A 26755-nucleotide genomic window follows, 5' to 3' on the forward strand; every position below is an offset into this window, starting at 1 on the left:
GTGTGAGCGTAACGTGTCGCGTTTGGAGGACAGGGTCGTAAAAGCCGTTTGTGAAGAACGCACGCCGGCAGATGCCGGATCTTCACTTTCGGAGATGACAGCAGCTAAAATGAGGCGGCTTCAGTAGAGGACGAGGCGAAATCTCTGGAACTGCTGGCCGTAGCGTCTCTCAGCATCAGAAGCGACGTCCTCAGCAAATCCGTCCCGTACGTATGGACCATAGATGACTGGAATGGATTCTGCAGGAAATCGTCTGATCGTTTGCGTTATTTCACAGGCAACGATGGCCGGCCTAGTTACCACTATGGATACCGGTTAGTTCCGAGGCTATGCTTTAGCCGTGTCTATGTTTGGTTTCGTGTGTATATAATTGAAGGCTTGTTTGACAAGTTCCTGAAGTGGCCCATAGAGAAGAAGGTGAAGCTACTTTTAATCAATCCTTGCGACTGCACAAGGCAACTGGCATTAAGCAGCTCACTTTGTCCACTCCCAAAACATCCCCTTCCTGGTTTTAGTAAAGAAGTTGTGTTTGTAGGGAGTTCTCACACTAACATTACGGTTGACGCATTCAACAAACGTGGCTTGATCGGAAACAACAAACTCCAGCTCCGGCTCGAATTTTAATCATAAGCTACTGATCCGGAGTTCCCGGGTTCGAACCCGACCGCAGCGGCTGCGTTTTTATGGAAGAAAAACGCTGAGGCGCCCGTGTGCTGTGCCATGTCAGTGCACGTTAAAGATCCCCAGGTGGTCAAAATTATTTCGGAGCCCTCCACTATGGCACCTTCCTTTTCCTTTCTTCTTTCACTCCCTCCTTTATTCCTTCCCTTACGGCGCGGTTCAGCTGTCAAACGATATATGAGACAGATACTGAGCCATTTCCTTTCCCCAAAAAACGAATTGTAATATATAAAGGTCCCCTGGTGGTCAAAATAAATCCGGAACCCTCCACTACTGGATTTCCTTCTTGCTTTCTTTTCGCAGTCCCTCCTTTGTCCCTTCCCTTACGGCGCGGCTCAGGTTTCCGCCGAGATTTGAGACATACTGCACCATTTCCTTTCCCCAACAGCCAATTTTCAATTTTTATGGATTGGATTGTAAAACTTTTATTGCGTCGAGAACAGATTGCAGGAGACATACTAGATGGCCGCTAGCCCATGGCTAGCGGCGACCTCATTGGCTCGCTGGAATGCCCATCCTTGAATCTTGGGGTCCGACCTTACCAGCACGGCGTCCCACCGCTCGGGAGAAGCGAGCTGTATCAACTCCGCTTGAAGCGGATCATTTGCGCAGTTTCGCATAATGTGGTCATATGTGGCCCTTGCACCATATTTATGGCAGTTTGGGTCGTACTGGCCGGGGGTCCTTGAGGGGAAGCACTGCCGGATTCAGAAGGGAGCGTGTTTGCAGTCGGCGCTGCAGGTAACTTCCTGTGCTCTTGTTAACTATTTGTGGGGAGGGGCATAAGCGCGCCTGTCAAGTCTAAAGTGATGGGTGATGTCATGAAATTAGATGACCTGTCCCTCGTGAAATTCGGGTCGGAGGGCGCGCTCACTGCCGTAATGCGATAGCCCACCCTCTTCGATGACATCCTAGCCACCTCTCTCGGCGAAGGAGTAGGAGTGGGACGAGCTCTTGGCCAGTTCAAGAAAACAACGCAGCTGGCCATCGTCACGCGAGCTCAAGAGGCCGCCCCCGACTGGAGGCCACACTGCCTCGCACCAGCCCCAACTAATCAATTCCATTCTGTGGCAATAAAGGTGTAACCACCACCTTAATGTAGCAGCACGCTACGGTGATACCAGCGCTTCTATTATCGAGCGGGTGCTGGTTTGCAAAGCGGATTGTTCCACCAAGAAGCGAGACAATTACATCGCCGTTTCCTTTCTTCTAAACCAATTTTTCGTAGCCCAGCGCTGCGGCATCGGGTCTCAGCGCTTTGCGAACTACACGAAATTCGATCAGAAGCGCCCATGAAGAGTGTGGCGGCAGCACAACGCTGCAGTAACGGAGTTCCATGATCATCTAGCGTTCCTAACATCAAAAAAAGGAAGAAAACGTTGTTTGGTTTGGTGTGAGGGGTTCAACGTCCCAAAACAACTCAGACAATGAGAGACGCCGTAGTGAAGGCTCCGGAAATTTCGACCACCTGGGGTTATTTAGCGTGCTCTCACGTCGCACAGTACACGGGCATCTAGAATTTCGCCTCCATTTAAATTCGACCGCCGCGGCCGGGATCGAACCCGCGTCTGTCGGGTCAGCAGCCGAGCGCCGTAACTACTGGGCCACCGCGGCGGCTAAACTTTGTCACGTGGCGCTTCCTTGATGCTGGCGTTGCTGTGGTAGGCAGCAGTGTTCGACCCAGCGTGGCCTCTTTCCCGAACACGAGGTAACGACAAGCGTTTAAGCTAAATATTTAAACTACAATTGCCGTCCGCGCTCAACAAGTGAAACGTGGCGACTGCATTGCCATTCTACTCGGCGCTTTGCCTGAATTTGATAGCCAGCATTAAACACAGGTTGAAGTCAAACGTGACCGTCGTATAGAGGGGTACTGCAGTAACTTCGAACACACAGGGTTCTTTAAATAATTTCGCGTATACATCGAAACGGGGCCGTCGCTGTCAGGCTTTGTTCCCACGTCCTCTGGCTAAGGCACCTAACGCCTGATCACGAAGACACGCTCGGCACCATCCTTACATGAGTGCTGTGACGCGTGCTGTCGCTGTCTTGCAAACGCCACACAACTGACTCTACAGATAGCTCCCCACCAGAACCACCGTCGCTCCTACGGTCGCAGTTGATGCAAAGCACATTTTTCTTTCAGTAGTTCCCCTCACACCTCTGAACTGTCCTTTGTTTGCACGCGGCAGTGGTTAGGCATAGCTGGAGCCCGTCGGCAGGCCCGTGCACATTCCTCTACCTGTGATCGCAACATGGATATCTTATGGAATGTATAACCTCGGACATGGATGCCTGCGATGATCTTACAATACCACCAATAGCCGGCGTTGGAGATTGCCAGCGAGACGCGTATCAGATATTCCGGCTGAGCTAAGCATGGGCTAGCGTCGCCGACTTGAGTTTTTTTTTTCGCCTCGCACAAAGGGAGACGTCAAAGTTTGGCGGCTCCTCTTTGCCGAGCGAGTGCTACAGTTGTGACCGGCGAACCGTGCATCGGGGCCTCCTTCGAGAGCAATGGCCACCGCAACGACTCGACATAAACTCTGAGATTGGCGCCCGTATGCTGTGCGATGTCAGTGCACGTTAGAGATCCGCAGGTGGTCCGAGTTGATCCGGAGCCCTCCACTACGGCACCTGTTTCTTCCTTCATTCTCTTAGTCCCTGCTTTATACCTACTCTTACGGTCCTGTTCAGGGTTCCGCGGATATGTGAGACAGATATTGAGCCATTCCCCCCCCCCCCAAATCCGATTTTTCAGACTGTCGCCTCACATGTGGGCAGTAAAACATACTCCTTACTCCGGGGCTTATCCACGCTAGCACGTGGGAATAAAATGAATTAAACGGATGCAATAACAAATACATAGAGACATAGGTAAAAGCCAGAAATGTTGACAAATCGCTAGAGCTCTTTATTTGCCGCATTCTGGTGGCTCATTTATGTGGATCTCTGAGCTGAAACCACGGACTTGGACAAAATGGGAAATGAATGCTAGCAGCATCGTCCCATTTTCTCGCTTTGTACGCCCGTGAACTTGGTATGCGCCTCTGTATTTTCTGAACTAGACCCTCTCAGCAAAGCAGCTTCTAGGACTACTTGAGTTTCGAAGCGGAGTCCCCCTCCACTTGTTGTCTTCGACTTCCACAGCGCGCGTGTTCGAGACGCGCCGGGACTTTGCGTTCCCATAAGGGGCTGTGGAAAAGCGGTATCGTACGACGATTTCCTTTGGTTCCATAGTTTTTTTTTCTTTATGCGTTCTTGGAGGCAGAAGCGCCGGCACGCGCATGACGTCTCCAAGCGCAGCCAATGACGACGGAACACGTGCAGCTCGTGGAGAAGCATATGAGCGAATCACGGAACGGAACAGGTCACTATAAAAGAGTAACAACGCAGCCTTTTTGCCTTTCTGCAGTGGCTCGGCAGGCAGGCAAGACGTCCGTTCCGGTGGTTGCCATTTGTGTTCGTGGCCTGCTATCTAAATGGGGAAAGGAAAGCGCAAAGACAAGAAGAAAAACGACTCAGCTGGTGGACCTCCAGGTGCGTAGCGAATTTGCTTTCGGTTCTGTGGCCTCCGCCGCTCTCGTTTGGGCGCTCTCGTTTGCGCCAGAGAGAAGTTTCGGCCTTGGTGACGCTTGACGTTGCGAAGGCCTATGACAGCGGGGAGCACACAGTCCTCATTAACAAGCTTGCTCAACTACAACCACCGCATTACCTCTATGCCTGGATTTGTGAATTTCTAAAAGATAGATTTTTCTTCTGTACAGACGGATCTTTTTGTTCTAATACCTATGGTCAATCAAGAGGTGTGCCGCAAGGCTCTGTTCTTTCTCCGCTGCTTTTCAACATATTAGTTCGGGACATCCCCATTCATCCTAACGTTACAGTTCATGTATACGCAGATGATATAGCTTTTTTCGCATCAGCAAAGGATATTCATGTGCTCTACGGGTATTTGCAGGTATATCTGAATGCTCTTGAAGTCTGGTTGGACCAAATCAATTTATCACTTAATGTCAGCAAATGTGGCGTGCTGGTATTTCCACCCGACGCTCCTATGTACATCTCGCTTGCCTACCGCTCCACTCCAATTCCGCAGGTGGAGTCGGTTAAATACCTAGGTGTTACTTATGACCAAAATTTGGACTGGCGACACCATATTAAGAATAATGTTATTAAAGGGGAACGTGCACTGGACCGATTGACCCGAGTTGGCAATAAAAAGTTTGGCATGCGTCGTAACACGCTACTGTTGCTCTATAAGGCTTATATGAGACCGATTCTGGAATTTGGTTGCCCCTTGTTCTCTGGTAGAGCGAACTACAAGCTGCAGCCATTAGCCTTACTGGAAAGGCGTGCCCTACGGCTATGCCTCGGGCTCCCAAAATCAGCTTCCAACGCTGTCCTTTATCTGGAAGCCCGTATCCCCAACCTCTATTCCCGCTTCCAACTTCTAACAGTGCGTACTTTCCTCAAGTCTTTTGACCCGGCCCCAGGCGTTAGTATTCCAATTTTTGTATCCCAACCACACCTTTTTTGACTAATCACTGGCCACGTTATCAGCTTCCGCAAGCTAGGTTCACGCAGAATCTGTTAGCTCCGCTTCAGGTTGATCTGATCTCCTTTCAACGAGCTGCTGACACGCAGGCTGATCCCGTCTTCTATTACGACTTTATTTTCCCGTCCCATGCGAAGCATATGCCCGCACATACCCTAAATGGTCTTCTTTCTGAACACCTACAGAATTTTCCACATCATACTGGTCTCTCCACTGATGCCTCCGGCAGCTGTGAGAAGGCGGCGATTGGCATATATTCGCAGGATCTAGCTTGGAGCTACTCCGTTTGTATCCCTGATTATACTCCTATATTCTTCGCAGAGTTTTTGGCCATTGGTTTGGCTCTTCTCAAAATTCTCAGACATGTCGCACGGGTTCTTATTCTTACAGACTGCCTTTCAGTTATTGTCTCTCTCCAAAATTAGGAAAAATCTTTCTTGACTCGTTCACTTAGGTTTTTTGTTCCGAGCACAGTGCGCGAGATCCGTTTGGTCTGGGTACCTGGGCATTCAGGCGTCTATTTTAACGAGGTGGCTGATTTATTGGCAAGGTCAGCTCTCAGCGCACCTGTAATATATCCCGTCCCTCACCTCATTCTGTTAGCAGCTTCACGTTTCCAGCGGTTCTAACATATTTCAGCCACGTTGAGTGATCCGTTGCTCAATACCGTGGACTTTCAACACCTAAAGTACCCATGGAATATCCGGTGGTGTAAGTCAAGGCTTTGTGAAGTGTCCATGACGCTCCTTCGATGTCGAATCCTTCACTTAAACTTGTATTAATGCAGGTGCGGGTTCGCTGCGACAAACCTTTGTGTATCATGCGGGCAAGTTGAATCAATCGATCATTTTCTCCTCTCTTGCCGGCGGTTCGCGGTTCAGAGAAAGCAATATCTGGAGGTTCCTCTCTCGAGACTAGGACTGCCTCTGTCACTTACAGTTCTTCTATCGTTCGGTGCGAGTGCCAAGGGATTCCCGTTAAGCAGTGTATGCGGCTACCTTCACGATTACATAAGTGCAAGTAATCGATTATCTTGTTAGCTATATACAAAATTCTTTCGCATGTCCAAAAAACGCTAGATTGATTCTATTCCGGATGACTCATACCTCTTGAATTCATTTTATTTTTCCAATTTTTTAAATCTTGATTCAGTCTTCTGACGTTTCCTTCCCCGCGCAAATGCTTCATTGGCATTCTACTCTATACCTTGGCCGCGCAAATGCTTCATTGGCATTCTACTCTATACCTTGGCCAATCCCCCCACGTGGGTATGTGCCATATTACTTGAGGAGAAGAAGAAGAAGAAACTGTATCGCATTTTGGACGGGGACAATAACCCCAACATTTATTACGGCGTAACGCTACCGTACTTTAACGAAAGCTACTGCAAGCACCGAGTGGGCGTATCTTACTACGCGGAGAAAATGGAGTGTTACCGCACCGTCGGCCAATCGATACTGGAAGATTTTGTAATGGGCACGCTGGTGAGGGAAATGCTTGTCGGCATACACGGATTCGAAGGATGACTTCCTCTTAGATGATTCTCTGTAAGCCGTAACACTAGCGTAACCCAAGACTACCACCAGCCACACTACCAGCTTATCCGAGAATGACACGCTATTGCTTCGCAATCACCAGGCGTAACCAAGCTAAGCCACGGCCGTTTTTATTTTCCTTTTTATTTTTACTTTTATTTTATTTTATTTTAAAATATTTTTTATTTTTGCTGTTCTTATTCTGTTTTATTTTTTACTTTAATTTACTTTCCTCGCCCAGGTGCTATGTCGGCGTCCGTACGTGTCTATCGCGTCGTCGAAGTGTAGCTAATTAACTAATCACAATTCGTCAACCAAATGTTTTCCACAGCAAGACCTCATCACTTACTCTCTAACATTACCAAACTTTTGCACATCCATGTTCACAGAACGACGTAATCGTGCGGATAATGTTTTGCTGACACGAAACACGCCACATAACCATTTAATGCTTTCGCATTAATAATAACAAGAACGCCGTGGCATACCAGATCCGCCCGCCGCTACTCCCTCCGGGACTCCTGCGGGTGTCGTACGGATTCCTCGTCCGCCTGTCTACCGCGTTGGCCGCGTCGCCCCATGCGCACAGTTCGGGTACGTTGCTTGGCGCCGGAGGAATAGCGCCCTCAGCCGGGAGACCAAGACAGCCTCTCCGTCGGCCGTCTGGCCCTCCCAGAAGCACGACCCGCCATCCTGGCGCAGGCCTGCCTATGTGCAGAGAGGGTTTGCCTGCTTCCAAGACACAGCCAGCAGCCGAAATCACGGAGCTTCTCAGTATCACTACCGTAAGAGAAAAGAGACGCTGACGTCTGATAACATGCACCTAGGGGACGTCGGGAAATATGAACTCCGTACTAGGCTTGGCTAGTGCTTGGCCGAAGCGATCGAGCCAGCTCCTTAAACACAGCTGCGCTTCGGTGCTGCCGAGAGGACAGATGAAACTATCTCACTTGTACGTCTTTCAGTCCTTTTATAATTTATTGTGAGCAAAGGTATGGTTTTTTATGGGTGTTTTTAACGTGCCAAAGTAACTAAGGTTATGAGAGACGCCACAGTGAAGGGCTGAGAAAATTTCGACCACCTGGGGTCCTTTAATGTGACCAAAGGTTTGGTACCAGCCGTGCATGGAAATTACCAGCGTATTGCCAGGTGCGTTGTCTCAAGGAGTCTAGTTCTTCCTACTGAATCCTCGTTTTCTCGGCCAGTATCCAGCCAAGAAAAATACGATGTTTCGTGTACGTTGTGCGATCTACCGCAACGCCATTTTTGACTCTACAGGTATTCTTGAGAATCTCTGCGATAATAATAATAATAATAATAATATTAATAATAATAATAATAATAATAATAATAATTGGTTTTGGGTGAAGGAAATGGCGCAGCATCTCTCTCATATGTCGTTGAACAACTGAACCACGCCTTAAAGAAAGGGATAAGGGAGGGAGTGAAAGAAGAAAGGAAAAAATAGGTTCCGTAGTGGAGGGCTCCGGAATAATTTCGACCACCAGGGGATCTTTAACGTGCACTGACATTGCACAGCACACGGGCGCTTTAGCGTATTTACTCCAGTTTGCTGTGCGGTGTCAGTGCCCGTTGAAGATCCCCCGGTGGCCGAAATTATTCCGGAGCCCTCCACTACTCTCTGTGCTCATCTCTGTGCTAATAATAATAATTGGTTTTAGGCGAAAGGAAATGGCGCAGTATCTGTCTCATATATCTTTGGACACCTGAACCGCGCCGTAAGGGAAGGGATAAAGGAGGGATTCAAAGAAGAGAGGAAGAAAGAGGTGCCGTGGTGGAGGACTCCGGAATAGTTTTGACCCCTTGGGGATCTTTAACATGCACTGAGATCGCACAGCACACGGGCGCCTTAGCGTGTTTCATCAATAAAAACGCACCCGTCGCGGTCGGGTTCGAAACCGGGAACTCCGGATCAGTTTTCTGGCGCCATAACCACTGAGCCACCGCGGCGTTGACATCATCTCTGTGCTCAGAATGCATTTCATGGTGTACTGAAGGCTATACTTACTTGCCAGTGCAATAAGTATAATGCAACTGGAATGGAGGAGGATCAGGAAGAAAGATTAAACCACGGAGCTAGCCTATAGTTACGCTGTCCAGAGCTGGATCAAGAGCGAGCGAGAGAGACAAAGAGAGGAGGATAGAACACACACACACACACACACACACACACACACACACACACACACACACACACACACACACACACACACACACACACACACACACACACACACACACACACACACACACACACACACACACACACACACACACACACACACACACACACACACACACACACACACACACACACACACACACACACACACACACACACACACACACACACACACACACACACACACACACACACACACACACACACACACACACACACACACACACACACACACACACACACACACACACACACACACACACACACACACACACACACACACACACACACACACACACACACACACACACACACACACACACACACACACACACACACACACACACACACACACACACACACACACACACACACACACACACACACACACACACACACACACACACACACACACACACACACACACACACACACACACACACACACACACACACACACACACACACACACACACACACACACACACACACACACACACACACACACACACACACACACACACACACACACACACACACACACACACACACACACACACACACACACACACACACACACACACACACACACACACACACACACACACACACACACACACACACACACACACACACACACACACACACACACACACACACACACACACACACACACACACACACACACACACACACACACACACACACACACACACACACACACACACACACACACACACACACACACACACACACACACACACACACACACACACACACACACACACACACACACACACACACACACACACACACACACACACACACACACACACACACACACACACACACACACACACACACACACACACACACACACACACACACACACACACACACACACACACACACACACACACACACACACACACACACACACACACACACACACACACACACACACACACACACACACACACACACACACACACACACACACACACACACACACACACACACACACACACACACACACACACACACACACACACACACACACACACACACACACACACACACACACACACACACACACACACACACACACACACACACACACACACACACACACACACACACACACACACACACACACACACACACACACACACACACACACACACACACACACACACACACACACACACACACACACACACACACACACACACACACACACACACACACACACACACACACACACACACACACACACACACACACACACACACACACACACACACACACACACACACACACACACACACACACACACACACACACACACACACACACACACACACACACACACAGGCCGAGCAACGAGCTTCGCTGCAGACATGTCTTCTTAGCCAGAGGTGTATAACTAAGGAAAGGGGTTTGCTTTTCAGCGTCATATTGAAGCTCTTAGGGTACCACCAGACGAAAAAAGTCCGCAAAAGGTGAGAATAGGGTCGTCATTGCACTAAATTAGAGCTGAAAGGACGTGACAAGTGCTCCACCACACGTGTTAGAAACAAACTGAGTTTCTTGGATACTTTTGCCAAAGGCCGTTCACTGTGGCGTCCCTCATAGTCTCAGTTGTTTTGGGACGTTGAACACCTTAAAACAAACCAAACAACGTTTTATTTGTTTTTTTTTATGTTAGAAACGCTAGATGACTACGAAACTCCGTTAGGGCAGCGTTGTGCTTCCGCCACAGTCTTCAAAATCACTTCTTTTCGAATGTCGTGTAGTTCGCAAAGTATGAGATATGATGCCGTAGCGCTGGGCTACGAAAAATTGGTTTTCAAGAAATAAAACGGCGAAGTAATGGTCTCACTTATCGGCGGAGCAACCCGCTTTCAAACCAGCGCCCGTTCGAAAATAGAAGCGCTGGCACCGCCGTAGCGTTCTGCCCCAATAAGGTGGTGGTTACAACTTTATTGCCACAAAATGGAAGCCTGGATTATTTTGGATGGTGCGAGGCAGTGTGACCTCCACTCGGGGGCGGCCTCTCGAGTTCGCGTGATGATGGCCAGCTGCGTTGTTTTCTTGAACTGGCCAAGAGCTTGTCCCATTCCTCCGCCGAGGGAGGTTGCAATAATGTCATCGAAGAGGGTGGGCTATCGCATTCGGGCAGTGAGGACGCCCTACGACCAGAATTTCACGAGGGACGGGTTGATCTCATTTCATGACACCACCCATCACTTTAGGCTGGAGAGGCGCGCATATCCCCCTCCCCACAGATCTTCAACAAAAGCGCAGGAAGTTACCTGGCGCCGACTGCAAACACGCTCCCTTCAGAATCCGGCAGTGCTTTCCCTCAAGGACCCTGGCCAGTACGACCCAAACTGCCATAAATATGGTGAAAGGACCACATACGACCACATTCAGTGAAACTGCGCAAATAATTCGCCTCAGGCGGAGTTGATACAGTTAAATCTCGCGAGCGGTGGGACGCCGTGCTGGTCAGCTCGGATCCCAAGATTCAAGTACGGGCAATCGAGCGGGTCAATGAGGTCGCCGCCAGCCATGGGCTAGCGGCCATCTAGTATGTGTCTCCTGCAATCTGCCCTCGACGCAATAAATGTTTTAAATAATAATAATAATAATAATAATAATAATAATAATAATAATAATAATAATAATAATAATAATAATAATAATAATAATAATAATAATAATAATAATAATAATATTAATAATTTGTTTTTGGAGAAATGAAATGGCGCAGTATCTGTCTCATATATCGGCGGACACCCGAACATCGCCGTAAGAGAGGGGATAAAGGAGGGAGTGAAAGTAGAAAGGAAGAGAGAGGTGCCGTAGTGGAGGGCTCAGGATTAATTTGGACCACCTGGGGATCTTTAACGTGCACTGACATCGCACAGCACACGGGCGCCTCAGCGTTTTGCCTGCATAAAAACGCAGCCGCCGCGGTCGGGAAGGAACCCGGGAACTCCGGATCGGTAGCCAAGCTCCCTAACTACTTAGCCACCGCGGCGGGTAAATGTTGTAGAATCCAATCCAATCCATTAAAATTGAAAATTGGCAGCTGGGGAAAGGAAATGGTGCAGTATGTATCAAATCTCGGCGGAAACCTGAACCGCTCCTTAAGTGAAGGGATAAAGGAGGGACTGAGAAAAGAAATCAAGAAAGAAAGCCCGTAGTGGAGGGCTCCGGAATAATTTAATAATAATAATAATTGGTTTTTTGGGGGAAAGGAAAATGGCGCAGTATCTGTCTCATGTATCGTTGGACACCTGAACCGCGCCGTAAGGGAAGGGTAAAGGAGGGCGTGAAAGAAAAAAGGGAGAATAGGTGCCGTAGTGGAGGGCTCCGGAATAATTTCGACCACCTGGGGATCTTTAACGTGCACTGACATCGCACAGCACACAGGCGCCTTAGCGTTTTTCCTCCATAAAAACGCAGCCGCCAGGAATAATTTCGGCCAACTGGTGATCTTTAACGAGCAATGAAATTTCACAGCACACGGGCGTTACCTCGTGTTCGGGAAAGAGGCGACGCTCGCTGGGTCCAATACTGCTACCGACCACAGCAACGCCGCCTTCAAAAAAAGCGCCACGGGGCAACTTTTTCTTTATTTTTTAAAAATGTTAGGAACGATAGATTATGGTGGGACTCCTGTCCGCAGCGTTGATTTCTTGCTTTATGTTTGACATTAGGAACGCTACATAAGGGTGGAACTCCAATGGCGCAGCATTGGGCTGCCACAACAACCTTACAGACCGCTTCTGTTCGAATAGTGCTATGGCGCTATGAAAAATTTTCTTCAGAAATAGCCGGACAAGCGGCAATCACCTTGACGTTGACAAACCCGCGAGCAGAAGTGATTGTCAGGGATTCAAAAGCAGCCATTGGCAATTTCGCCAAGGGCAGAATATCTCCCATCTCCTTGGGAATTCTCAGGAATTACCCGGAAGCTGTACAGGACAGACGTGTGATTGGTTTGGGTACCGGCTCACTCGTCAAACCCGGGGAACGAGGCAGCCCACGATAAAGCTCGAGAATCTATCGGCCGAGCTGTGGAGGCTAACTCGGACGTCGAAATCACGAGAGATGGTCTTAATACTTACCATGAGATTACTCAGCATTATAGACTAGAAAGGCTAACCTTCCCTGCTCCGCATAAAAGCATAAACAAAGAACAGGAGGTACTGTGGAGACAACTTCAAACAAAAACTCTCCCTAATCCAGCTGTCCTAAGCCATGTGTACCTGGATAGATATAAGTCGGAGTGAAGCAAATGCGGCGACAAAGCCACCGTAGACCACATTTTCTGGGACTGTCCGAGAGATACCCAACCAATATCGCTCAAGAGGCTCGCGCTCCTGGGCCCGTGGGAGACCTTGTTGCTCAGCTCTAACCTGGAAACCCAAGTACAGGTGGTGACGAGAGCCGAAGAGGTCGCCGCCAGCCTCCACTGACGGCCACCTAACAAGATCAACAAACCGATTTATAACTCAAGACAATAATAAACGTTTTCCAATTCAATCCAAAATTTTAGAATGGAAACCGTCCCCCTATCCTCTCTTCCTCTCCCCTCACCTTTTTCATTTCATTTTTCAATTCCTCCAAATATCCTTTATTTCCGCAGCCTCAGCTAAGGTGCTTCAGCATCGATGGCAGATGTCGGGGCTAGCAAAAATCTTTTCCTTCCTTTTTACTATTATTGTAATAAAAAAACGACTACTACCAGAAAGGAAACGGCGAAGTAATCGTTTTTATGAAGGAGAAACGCTAAGGCGCCCGTGTGCTGTGCGATGTTAGTGCACGTTAATGATCTCCAGGTGGTCGAAATTATTCCGGAGCCCTCCACTGCGGCACCTCTTTCTTCCTTTCTCCTTTCACTCTCTCATTTATCCCTTCTTTTACGGCGCGGTTCAGGTGTCCAACGATATATGAGACAGATACTGCGCCATTTCCTTTCCCCCAAAACAAATTATTATTATCAGCACAGAGATGAGCACAGAGAGCAGTGGAGGGCTCCGGAATAATTTCGACCACCGGGGGATCTTCAACGGGCACTGACATCGAAAAAGCACACTGGAGGAAAAACGCTAAATCGCCCGTGTGCTATGCAATGTCAGTGCACGTTAGAGATCCGCAGGTGGTCGAAATTAGCTCGCAGGCTCGGCCGCTCGTTTTCGGGAAAGAGATGAAAGATTGATCCAACACTCCTGCCTACCACAGCAAAGCCAGCTTCAAGGAAGCGCCATGTGACGAAGTTTTCTTTAGTTTTAAATGTTAGGAACAATAGATTATGGTGGAACATCATTGCCGCAGTGTTGATTTCTTGCTTTAATTTTGACGTTAGGAACGCTACATAAGGGTGGAACTCCAATGGCGCAGCATTGTGCTGCCGCAACACCCTTCCAGACGGTTCCTGTTCGAATGTCGTGTAGTTCGCAAGGTGCTGAGACCCTATGCCGCTATGAAAAATTGTTTTTGACGATAGGAAACGGTCCCCCTATACTCTCTTCCTCTCCCCTCACCTCTTTCATTTCATTTTACAATTCGGCCTGCTATCCATTATTTCCGCCGCCACAGCTCAGGTGCTTCAGTATCGATGGCAGATGCCGGGGCTGGCAAAAATCTGTTCCTTCGTTTTTATATTATTTTATAAAAAACCACTACCACCACAAAGGAAATGGTGAAGTAATCGTTTTTATGGAGGAAAAACGCTAAGGCGCCCGTGCGCTATGCGATGTCAGTGCACGTTAATGATCCGCAGGTGTTCGAAATTATTCCGGAGCCCTCCACTACGGCACCTCTTTCTTCCTTTCGTCTTTCACTCCCTCCTTTATCCCTTCCCGTACGGCGCAGTTCATTTTTCCAACGATATAAGCGACAGATAATGCACAATTTCCTCCCCCCCCCCAAAAAAAAAACGCAATTATTATTCAGGAATCATCTCACTTCTCGGTGGAACAACCCGCTTTCAATCCAGCGTCCATTCGAAACTAGAAGCGTTGGTACCGTTGGAAGCGTGGGTTCTACTACAATAAGGTGGTGGTTACAACTTTATTGCCACAAAATGGAAGGGATTAGTTGGGGCAGGCGCGAGCCCAGGGTGGCAGCAAGCCGAGGGCGACCTCTTGAGCTCGCGTGATGAGGGCCAGCTGCGTTGTTTTTTCTGAACTGGTCGAGTGTTTGTCCCATTCATCCGCCGAGGAGGCAGGCAAGAGTGTCGTCGGAGCGGGGTTGCTAGCGCATTCCCATAATATATGGTCTTGTGTGGCATGCGTCCCGTCGCCACAGTGCGGGCATGCAGGGTCATATTCACCGTTGGTGATTAAACGTAATCGGTAGGGGCCAAGAATGGCCTTTGTTTGTAGGCGTCTGAGTGTGGCTTGCGCCCTGTCCAGGTCGGGGTGAAGAGCGGGATACGTGCAACTTAGCCCGCGATGAAAGTTTGTAATCTCCGCGTACGGCGAGGCGCCTTGGCGGGGGCGTCCGCTCCCGAGAGGTCTCCCGTCATCCGGTTCGTTAAATTTACAGTACGCCACTTTAAACTGTGCGTTTCTTCGAATCTCTCGCAGTAGCCGCAACACTGTTCAGATTCAATTCTACCCGTCATCCCTAGCTTCGAATGCCGTGCTGTTCCCTCTTGGTTTTTCTCTGGATCGCATGTGTGGTGGGTGTTTTCAGCTGTAGATTTGTGGAGGGCTATCCTTTGCGCAAACGGTGTTGCTGTCGGCGCAATATTGGATAACAGGAAAGTTGCAGACCAGGGAACATCCACATGTCCTTGAGCGATAAAGTGACCCGTGGCCCTGGCAAACGGTGCCTCGGAGATTGTAACTTCTGTGGCCGCATAACCCCGCTATACTATTCTGAACAGGCAGGGTGTCGGTATAGTTAGCGTAGGCTGGGAAAGGGAACGGTTAGATAACACACTCCTCCGTGGCTTCTCCGCGCTGTAAGCGAAGGAACGAAAGAGGAAGCGAAAAATAAAGAAGTGCAAAAGAGGCAGCGTAATTGACGGCTACGCAGTAATTTCGATCGGTTGGCGTTGTTCAACGAGGACTCATGTTGTGCAGCACACGGGCGTTTTTCGATATAAACAGCCCCTGAGGTGTCTGAAATAAGTATAGTTACTCGATTGAACAGCGTAACAATCCAAGGGGCGCCGATAAACTAGATACAAACGCAGCACTACAGTGTTCCAAACGCCCTACGCCACAGCTGTTTCCGGCATTGAAGAGCAGGGATGAAAAGGAGGATCTTTTGCAGATGCAGCCGTTGCCGCTTCTGGGGACGCAGTTGATGCAGCGCACCATTTTCCTCTCAGTAGTTTCCCTGACAGCACTCTGAACTGCCCTTTGTTTGCACGCGGCAGTGGTTAGGCATAGCTGGAGCCCGTCGGCAGGCCCGTGCACTTTCCTCTATCATCCTGTAATCGCAACAACATGGAAACCTTAGGGAATGTATATCCTCAGACATGGATGTCTGCGATAATCTTACAATACCACCAAACGCCGATGTCGGAGATCGCCAGCGAGACGCGTATTAGTTATTCCGACTGAGCTAAGCCTGGGCTAGCGTCGCCGACTTGATGTTTTTTGTCGTCTCGCACTCAGGGGGACGTCAAAGTGTGGCGGCTTCTCTTTATCGAGCGAGTGCTAAGGTTGTGACCGCGAATCGCGCATCGGGGCCTCCTTTGAGAGCAATGGCCACCGCAACGACAGGACATAAACTCTGAGATTGGCGCCCGTGTGCTGTGCGATGTCAGTGCACGTTAGAGATCCCCAGTTGGTCCAAGTTATTCCGGAGCCCTCCACTGCGGCACCTCTTTCTTCGATGATTCGCTTAGTCCATGTTTTATCCCTTCTTTTACGGCGCGGTTCAGGGGACCGCGGATATGTGAGACAGATACTGCGCCATTTCTTTTCCCCCCAAAAAAATTTTTCAGTGTCGCCTGGCTTCACCGCGCACCGGACGGAGGCTTGCTGCTGCAGTGTATGCGCTCGCACCCGCGCTCACGAATGGGCGCGGCGCTGCTCGAGTATGAGCAATTGACCCAAGGCCCACCCCCCCTACGGCTCCTGCGCGCCCTGGCCTGCTGCCTCGGAGGTACAGCGAGAGATCGTTGGCATATCGGGAAAGCGGAGCACACCCCTCTGTGCTTTGCAGCAGCTGGCCAGGGACGTCATACACGAGGAGCTCCAGGACCATCTCCTCGTGTACACCGACGGCTCAGTGGCCCACGACAGCTGCTCCCTTGCTGCTGCGGCCACCATCTCCGCCCTGCGACTGCACAGCCAGCAACACGCAGCCTTCCTGGGCTCCTCCACCACGGCGGAGTTGATGGGGATCCGGCTCGGGCTGGACCTGCTGCTCACCATCGGCCCTCCGCCGCCCAGGAGTGCTCTGCTGTGCGACTCCCGCGCCGCCCTCAGCCGCCAGCAATCTAACGGCAGCGGTACCCTACTAGTGCGAGAAATTCGCTTGCGCATCGAGCGCCTCGCGCAAAGAGGTTGTGTTGTGCGTGCACAGTGGGTGCCCGGTCACTGCGGCATCGCCGGCAACGAAGAAGCTGACGACCTCGCGACCGCTGCACACCAACTACCTGCCAGCGATCTGCCCCTTGCGCTGGAGGACGTGCGTGCGGCCATCCACGACCATCTCCGAAAGCAGCACCCCGACCCACGCATCGCGGGAGGTGAGCGCGTCGACAGTGTCACCGGCTGTCGCGCACTTACACGGTCACAACGTGCAATGATCCTGGCTGCGAGTGGCCCGGGGAACGACGGGTGCATCACAGAATCGCGACGAGTGTTGTGTGTGACGGATGCGGTGCTAACACTAGAACACCTGCTCCTTCTCTGTGCCGCGTTCGCCGATGCTCGTCGCGATATGCTCGCGGCCTATAGGGCGCAGGGCATACTACCTGACTCCATCAAGACGCTATTGTGGCCGCAGGGCAGTGCGCGCACTCGTGAGCGAACTTTGGTGAGCCTCTGTGCATTCCTCGAACACACGGGCTTGACGCCCCGTCTGTTCTCCGTCAGGTAGTTACACGCAGTGACCGAACGCTCCGCAAGTTCTACCTTGAACGATTAATAACTGGACGCCCCACTCCAGTTGTAACCAACACAGTGATGTGCGCGTGTGTCATTTAATTCCTCTAAAATGAACTAATCACGCGCACAACCTGGACACAATTCTTATTGTGTATATAGTTTGTACATATTACTTCTCCCCCTATCCTCTCTTCCTGTCCCCTCACCTCTTTCATTTCATTTCTTCATTCTGCCTGCTGTCCTTTATTTCCGCTGCCCCAGCTCAGGTGCTTCAGTATCGATGGCAGATGCCGGGGCTAGCAAAAAACTTTTCCTTCCTTTTTACTATTATTTTTAATAAAACCACTACCACCACCACCCTCTGAGCAAAGTAGCTTCTAGGAATAATTGGGTTTCGAAGCGGAGTCACCCTCCACTTGTTGTCTTCGACTTCCTCAGCGCGCGTGTTCGAGACGCGCCGGGACCTTGCGTTCCCATAAGCAGCAGTGGTAAAGCGTTATCGTACAATTCCCTTTGGTTCCATGCAGTCTTTTTTTCTTTATGCGTTCATGGAGGCAGAAGCGCCGGCACGCGCATGACGTCTCCAAGCGTAGCCAATGACGGCGGAACACGTGCAGCTCGTGGCGTCGCATATGAGCCAATCGCAGAGCGGAAAAGGCCTCTATAAAAGAGAAACAGCGCAGCCATTTTGCCTTTCTCTAGGGGCTCGACAGGCAGTCAAGACGTCCGTTTCGTTGATTTCCAGTTGTGTTTGTGGCCCCGCTATCTAAATGGAGAAAGGAAAGCGCAAAGACAAGAAGAAAAACGACTCAGCTGCTGGACCTCCAGGTGCGTAGCGAATTTCCTTCCGGTTCTGTGGCCTCCGCCGCTGTCTCGTTTGGGTGCTCGATCCCTTTGTTCATCTGGCGTCACATAGTGGTCGCTTTAGGCCTAACCTCGTGGGCTACGATGATTGTGTTCTAAAGCATATTTTTGCGAGAAGGCTGAACGAAATGCACGAGCTTCGTTACCCGTTTGTTTTCGCTATTATGCACCATCGTTTTTACGTGAGCGTGAGTGACCGTGACTTGAGAGAAAAAAAGAACCTGGTTCGGTTGAGCCGAAGCGACCTCGGCAGCCTTCTAATCGCGTTAAGGTGGGTTCACGTGCAAGCAAATGAGCGAGCAGAGCGATAGAGCGGCGCGTTGCATCGAAGAATTTGCACATTTATTGAACCTCTTTCCTCTGGCCGTTCGATGCGCCGCGACCGCTCGAAACGGCTTTGTGCGCCGCGGCGGCACAAATTGCTAGCGTTTCCGCTCCTATGTGAAGTGGCCTTTGGACTGCGTACGACTTCGCGTCTCCGGTCCTCGTGGTTCGTACAGTGTCGCCATATGCAACGCCAGTATTGGGCTCGATGCCCTCAGGCTGTGACAATAGCCTTGCTTTGTTCGAACAAAGCCCGCACGCTTAGTGAAATCGCGAAGCCTTCAGCTTGCTCAAGCTCCAACCTGCGTTGTGGACAATGCACTCTTTAGATATCATTAATATTAGGCTATTTTGTTATGACAACCAACGTTTTGCATTGATGCTGCAGTCTCGGGAATACTTGATGTTGCGGTAGCATTGCTATACGATAGAATGTATGCGGAATGAAGAAAATTACCAAATTCCAGGCATGCTACGAACGTCAGTGCTAACAGGTTATGTGAAATACCTAACTGAAGCGCATAACCCAATACAAAGGATCGCGTCGCTTCGCTTCACGTCATCTTTTGTTTTTAATTTTTTCTGAGAGGACCCATAAAAGGGGTTCCAGCCGAGCCGCGCATTTGTGACCGGCGGCGCGTTCCTGCCGTGAATGCCTTGCCGAACGTTCGCCTTGCGCACGCGCACTGTTCGTCTCGACGCTCCTCGAGCACGCGCTGCTGCACGCGTCGCCCGTGCGCCTGTGTGTTCCGTCCATGCTGCTGACCTGACACGGGACGGGTGCTGTGGAACGCTCTTCCGCTTGGTCAGTGCCTTGATCCACGGCACGTTTCCGACCGCTGCTGTCTCGTTTTAGCCCGTTCTTCTTGGTGCACAACAACCTCTCTGCAGCTCCGCACCCCAGTCCCCTCAGCGCATTTACGACTCCTTTGTGGTTTATTTGGGTTTAACGTCCCAAAGAGACTTAGGCTATGAGGGACGCTGTGGTGAAGGGCTCCGGAAATTTCGACCACCTGGGGGTTCTTTAACGTGCGCTGACATCGCACAGAACACGGGCCTCATGAATTTCGCCTCCATCGAAATTCGACCGCCGCGGCCACCGAACCCGCGTCTTTCGGGTATCGTGTTTCTGCTTCATTACTCTGTTACCGCCGCATTTTTGGCTTGGGCTATCCGCATTACCCGTCACAGTGGCTCAGTGATTAGGGCGCTCGGCTACTGTTCCGGAGTACCCGGGTTCGAACCCGACCGCGGCGGCCGCGTTTCGATGGAGGCGAAATGCAGAGGCGCTCGAGTGTTGTGCGATGTCAGTGCAGGTTAAATATCTCCTGGTGGTCAAAACTTTTTCGGAGACCCCACTACGGCACCTCTTTCTTCCTTTCTTTTTTCACTCGCTCCTTCTATCCCTTCCCTTCCGGCGTGGTACAGGTGTCCGCCGAGATATGCAAGACGGTTACTGTGTTATTTTCTTTCCTCAAAAGCCAATTTTCAAAAAATACCTCTCCCCGGATTGTGGTCGCTATTTCTCGCGACTGCGTGTTTTTTTTGTTGTTTTTTTTTTGGGGGGGGGTTGGGGGTTGCCGGGTGAAGTCAAGGCGGCTTAACAGCTTGACGAGTTTGACCTTGAACCGAGGAGAAACCATGTGAGAGCTATGACGTCACTCAGCCGCCACCGTCGCGTTCATTGTGATCATTGGCATTGTCGTTCACGATGTTGCGGACTCCGTCGATTTTGAAGAAAGGAAGGGAATTGGGGAAGCGCGTTTCCCACAGCGAGCATGTGCTGACATTCTCCGTGACAGCAAGCGTTATCCGCGGCAAGGAACGTGCATTCTTTACGCCTTATATATAAATGAAAAAAATTGAAGGCTGATTCGACGGACGGTAATTCGAAAGTTCAGCCCAGGTCTCCGCAAGTCGCCAGCTACCGCTTGGCAGGTGTCGTGTTACGTTGCTAGCCCTCCTCCGGCATCGTCCCGTAGCAGCCGCCTTCCGGCTGTCCATTCCTCTCGCCGCGTCAGGTGGCGCTTCGCTCTGCTACTACGTGCCAACACGTCACCTGTCACACTCCGTAACACGTCATCTGTCAGGTAGCATGTTACAGCGACTACGATGCGGAACGCAGGGACGGGCGAGCTGCGCCCTAAACGGAATGAAACTGAAGAAGTCACTGCAGTTGAACACGAAGCGAAAAGTTTCACCACGTTTGGTAAAGCATTCATCGCATAGGCCGGAGAATAACCTTGGGCGACCTTCAGCCCAACCACGTTAGCCGTGTATGACCGTACGTGGTACAGTTATGGCGTCGCTCTTGACCCTTTACCCATGACCTTTAGTTCACCTCTGCTCTTTGACATTGGGTGATACTACGTCTAAGCCATGTCGTGTGTGTATATAATATAGAACGGCCGTGAATGCAGGCGCTGCCATGGACGAGCCTGAGGCACTTTGCAAGCGTCCTTGCTTTTCGCTGAATTCCAGGGTTAGCCAAGTTGTTTTTTTTGTTTTAGAAAATTGTTTTTATTCTCACGTATACAGCTAGACGAAAAGCGTGCGCGTGTGTCTCAAGTATATTGAATGCGCGGCGGGGTTTGTCGTTTGCCGCTTCTTCGTTGCTGTGGGGGGAGGGCTGATCACTTTTGTGTGAAAATTAAGACCCTGCGCGACAGCTATTGCCTCGCACTAAGTTCTTCAGTGCAAGGGCTATACGACGCTGTTTGGGGGAGCTGCATGTTTAGTCGCGTTTAGTCACGGAGCATGCCATTATCGGCTTACACAGCTGTCTGAGTTGGGACGGCTGTTCCGACCTGTTCTCTCGACCACAGTATACTGAGTTTTCGGTCACTGACCATGTCAACTATGTTAACTGCAGTCAGCTGACCACTTTCACATGGTCAGTAAACCGAAGATTCATTCTGCTGACCTGACCAGACGGCATTCCATCAAACCATCGACTAAGTACTCTATACCAGCTGTTTTTTCCCGTTGAGCAGACAAGGGAAGGGACGAGAGGGGCTCGTTAAGAAATACATGACGCAAGCCAACAGTGACCGAACCAAGGAGCATAGGGAAATTTAAAAAAAAATATTTTGTGGTGTTCATCAGTGGGGGCTTAATATGGCAATGACTTTTTAAATAGTCTCTTTGCGACCTTAAACCCCCATAAAAAGCGAAACTTTTTAAAGATAATTCATTAAAAGCAGAAGAAAAACAACCACATGCCGCCGGTGGGATCCGAAACCCACGACCTCTGAATTTCGCGTCCGGTGCTCTACCAACAGAGCTCCGGCGATGCCTGTCCAGTCTTCTGCTTTCGACAGTGTATATATGCGTGTCTTAACGATCGATATGATCGCAAACGCAGCCGATATATAGAGCCGGCGTTAAATGGGCATTTTCGGCTCGCAGCAGTGCCTTCGGCCAGCGGTGGCAACCAAGCCACACCTCCTGCTCCGTCGCCCGCCGGTCCCTCGTGGGTTTCGTTCGCGCAAGCACTCCAGCAGGGCGCCGCGGCCAGCCCGCAGCCGCGCGCCGTCAGCGGCGGCCCGACCACGGCCGCGGATCCCAGCGCTCACCCCACCGCTCAGCCCAGCGCCTCCCGTCCCAGCTACGGGGCCGCCGCCGCCGCGGGTTCCGCCAAGGTAGCTTCCAGCAGCCCCCGGCCTGCATCCGCAGCAGCCGCCGTGAGTGGCACTCAGCCGGCAGCAGCTGCCCTACCACCGTCGCCACCAAGCACGCCGCCCGTCGCGGTGACACAGCAGACCCCCGCAGCTGGCGACCAGGCCACTTCAGGCGACGTTGTCAGGATCAAGGTGCGTACTGTTTTCCGAAAAGGGCTTCATCTTGAGCCATGCCATGTAGTTCGTTTAACCTCGTTATAAGGAAGCTGAAAGTTCGTTCACGGCTGTTGCTTCGTTATATGCACTGTTGAAGGAGCTCCCGAGGGGAATCGTAATTCCTTCGTTATATTCATTATTTCGTTATAAACCATGCTGTGCATCTCGTTATGCCAGCGGTCCAAATACATTTGAACCTCTTTACAACGAAGTTGAAGGTTTCCGGTGGTTACTTCGTTATAGCTGTAGCTTCGTTATAGCCCCTGATGGCCGAGCTTCCACGTGCAATCATAATTTCTTCGTTATATAAGTTGTTTCGTATTAAACCGCTTCGTTACAAAGAGGTTCAGCTGTTAGCTTCAAGGCAAGAGGAAACCTCACCTCTCCAAAACATCGACTTAAGTGGACGGTACGAGAACCGAACTCCGGTATAATACAACTGAAGAAAGAAGCGGCATGTGCCTCTCGATAGAGGCCCTCCAGCCAATGGCGTCGACTGGTTCCCATGACGTCATGGTTACTCAATCCTCTTGGACCTGTGTGACATCTCAGGGAGTGGCATATGAAAGGATATGAACCACCGCTTGATCAGATTGACAGCGGCGCCCGGAGAATCGGCCGACGCCGTAGGCTGCAAGGCGTCCTTTGAAGTGCATCCGTCGCTTCTTTCTGGAGTTCCAGCCGACTACAGGGCTTAGTTTTTACTGCTGAAAAGTGCTGTGGGTAGCAAGCATCGTGGTAGTGCATGACGTATAGGGCGCTCTGGAAGTGAAACGTAAGATTTAGCTGCTGACAATGCCTAGATCGAGAACAACGTTTCGGAACCGCTACGGGTTCCTTGGTCAACAATGAGGAGGACAAGGCGAGTGGCTGAAATTTAAAACCGAAGTTTGTGACGTAAAGACCGTACTTAAATGAGTGGTTCGAATCAGACCGGGCAGCTGCAATACATTTCGATGAAGGCGAAGCGCTAAGGCACCCCTGTGCTTTGCGATGTCAGTGTACAATAAAGATCCCCAGATGATTGAAATTATTGCGGAGCCCTCCACTACAGCACCTCTTTCTTCCTTTCCTCTTTCATCCTTTCCTTTTTCACTCCCTCCGTTTTCCCTTCCCTTATAGGGTGTTTCATGTGTCTGCCAATATGTGAGAAAGATACAGCGCCATTTCCTTTCCCCAAAAATCAATTTTCAATTTTCACAGTTTCTTCTGTGAGGTTCAGGGCCTTAGTCTCACCTGGATAAAGGGTGGCTCAAGCAATTGGTGCGTCGTCAGGTTTAGCCTTGGAGTTAACTACTTATACGCCGGCGGCCGAGTGTTTTGTTGCCAGCGTATGAAATATTGTTTTTAAAGTGAAAGCTTTACTGGCCACAGGTTGAGCAATTTTGCATGATTCCTGGAGAGCACGTGGAGCAGTAATGACACATGGCATTTCTCTCTTTCGCTCTCTACCCACTACTGTGCATGCCCCACTAGTAGCACTGAGCCACAGGTGTTCCACCTGCCTTTCCTCAAAATCCAACTTTCAATTTTGTTTTCTCTTTCCTCTTTCCCTCCCTCCTTTATCACTTCCTTCTTGGGGTGGTTCGGGTGTCCACTGAGATATGTGAGATGGTTACTGTGCGATTTCCTTTCCTCAAAAACCAAAGAAAACAAGTTAGTGGAAGGACTTTGTAGAGTTCATTGGAGTTCACAATTTTGCAAAGACTATTCATTTTCACGAAAGGAAAGGCGCACAACCAGGAAAGGTGCACAAACGGCTCTGCGGGACAGTGGAGAGCTCAATCTCGCTTCCCCTTTGTATATCCTGGATTAGCTGGGCTAATCCAACCCGCCGCGGTGGCTCAGTGGTTAGGGCGCTCTGCTACTGATCTGGAGTTCCCGGGTTCGAACCCGACCGCGGCAGCTGCGTTTTTATGGAGTCAAAACACTAAGGCGCCCATGTGCTGTGCGATGTCAGTGCAGGTTAAAGATCCTCAGGTGGTCGAAATTATTCCGGTGCCCTCCACTACGGAACCTCTTTCTTCTTTCACTCCCTCTATCCCTTCTTTTATGGCGCGGTTCAGGTGTGCAGGGATATATGAGACAGATGGTGCATCATTTCCTTATCCCAAAAAGCAATTATTATTATTATTCCTATTATTATTATTATTATTGGGCTAATCGACATTAACTTTTCTGGCGGGAGGGGGGGGGGAAGGAAATGGTGCAGTACCCCCAAGCGCCCCCGTAAGGGAAGGGACAAGGGTGGGGGGAGTGAAAGAAGAAACGAAGTAGTGCCGTAGTGGAGGGCTGAGGAATAATTTCGACCTCCTGGGGATCTTTAACGTGCACTGACATCGAACAGCACACGGGCGCCTTTCGCCTCCATCAAAACGCAGCCGCCGCGGTCGGGTTCAAACCTGCGAACACCGGGTCAGCAGCCGAGCGCACTAAGCACTGAGCCACCGCAGTGAGTGCATTGTCTTTTTTATTCACGCGTTAAATGCGCTTTCACTCCAAGCGAAATGTTGCACTGTCGAGCCCAAACTTCCACTCTGGCAAACTGATGTTTCCTTGGGCTGTAGCTGTTGATTCTTATAAATTACGCGTCTGCACATTGTCAATTCATAGAAAGATTCCCGTATGTTGCTCATCTTTCACTGTTAATGAGCGGCTGGTGCGTCTTTCCGACCTCCACGAATGCCGAAATTTCCACTGTAGTTCCTTGTGCCGAGCTTCGGTGCCGGGCGCCGGTTTGTTTCATCATGAATAATTAAATTTTTCCAATTTTGTTCACCCCAATCGGGACCATTTCTGTGGGCGACCTTGGACATGTGACGTCACCAGCTGCATGCCCGTCGATATTTGCTCGGAGATTGGTCAAGAAGAAAAAAAATAAGACCTTTGTTTGTGGCCATTTCACACAAACAGTGGTCTGTCGCTTACAGTCTCCAGTTTAGTCAGTCAACGCATCGAGAGGTTCTGTGACAGTATGCATGACGACAAGCCTCGATCTCGGCGTCATACTTGGGGAGAAACCGAGTTTTGGTTTCGGCGTTGTTTGTTTTTCCTGTTTTAAAGAGCTTCTACTGAGGATTCTGAAAAACGGTTTTTGAGGCACAGAGAAGGGACTCTTAAGAAATGTGATGCGAATGGGAACACAATACCACGTCTAAACATATTCAAAATAGCCCACATTTTCCCTTTGAGTGGTTCAGAAACCTTGCAAGAAATGCTTCTACAGCTGTGGCACCATCATGGCCTTGGTTCACTGTATAAATAATTTAAGGCAGAAAAAGAACAAGTAATTACTGTCTCGCTTTTGATGAACACCGCGACTACGCAGTGCGGTTCCTTGATTTTGCAATCGTCCCGATCGTCCCTGTCATATGCGCTAAAAATAGCACAAGGCTCTGAAATATAATCCGAGGAAAGTACAGGGTCGGCTAAAAGTTCTCAGGCCAAAGGGTCTGCTTTTGAGCTGTATTATCAGGCAGACATGACACCACCAGACTCAGAATATCCGTAGAAAGCGGAAGAGGTATCGTTCTGTGCTCTGGGAACCTTGATAGCTTTATTCGCGTCTTAAATGCCATGATATACCGATGAAACAAGCAAGCCCTCTGGCCCCGAAAATTTTGACCAACCGGGTACAGAACCTCGCTCAATCACTACGTTCTCTCG

The 26755-nt window shown here is 50.1% G+C and overlaps 1 protein-coding gene across 1 annotated transcript in view; it reads left to right on the plus strand.

The window, feature by feature from the left end:
- LOC144114667 (uncharacterized) overlaps positions 1-26755 on the plus strand; it is a 152270-nt gene that overhangs the window by 35706 nt on the left and 89809 nt on the right. Inside the window, exon 2 of the mRNA XM_077648551.1 lies at positions 22662-23065. Within this exon, the coding sequence (XP_077504677.1) occupies positions 22662-23065 (404 nt within the window). The remainder of the gene's footprint in view (positions 1-22661; positions 23066-26755) is intronic.

This window comes from Amblyomma americanum, chromosome 1 (assembly GCF_052857255.1).
Source record: "Amblyomma americanum isolate KBUSLIRL-KWMA chromosome 1, ASM5285725v1, whole genome shotgun sequence".
In the NCBI taxonomy this organism is placed as follows: domain Eukaryota; kingdom Metazoa; phylum Arthropoda; class Arachnida; order Ixodida; family Ixodidae; genus Amblyomma; species Amblyomma americanum.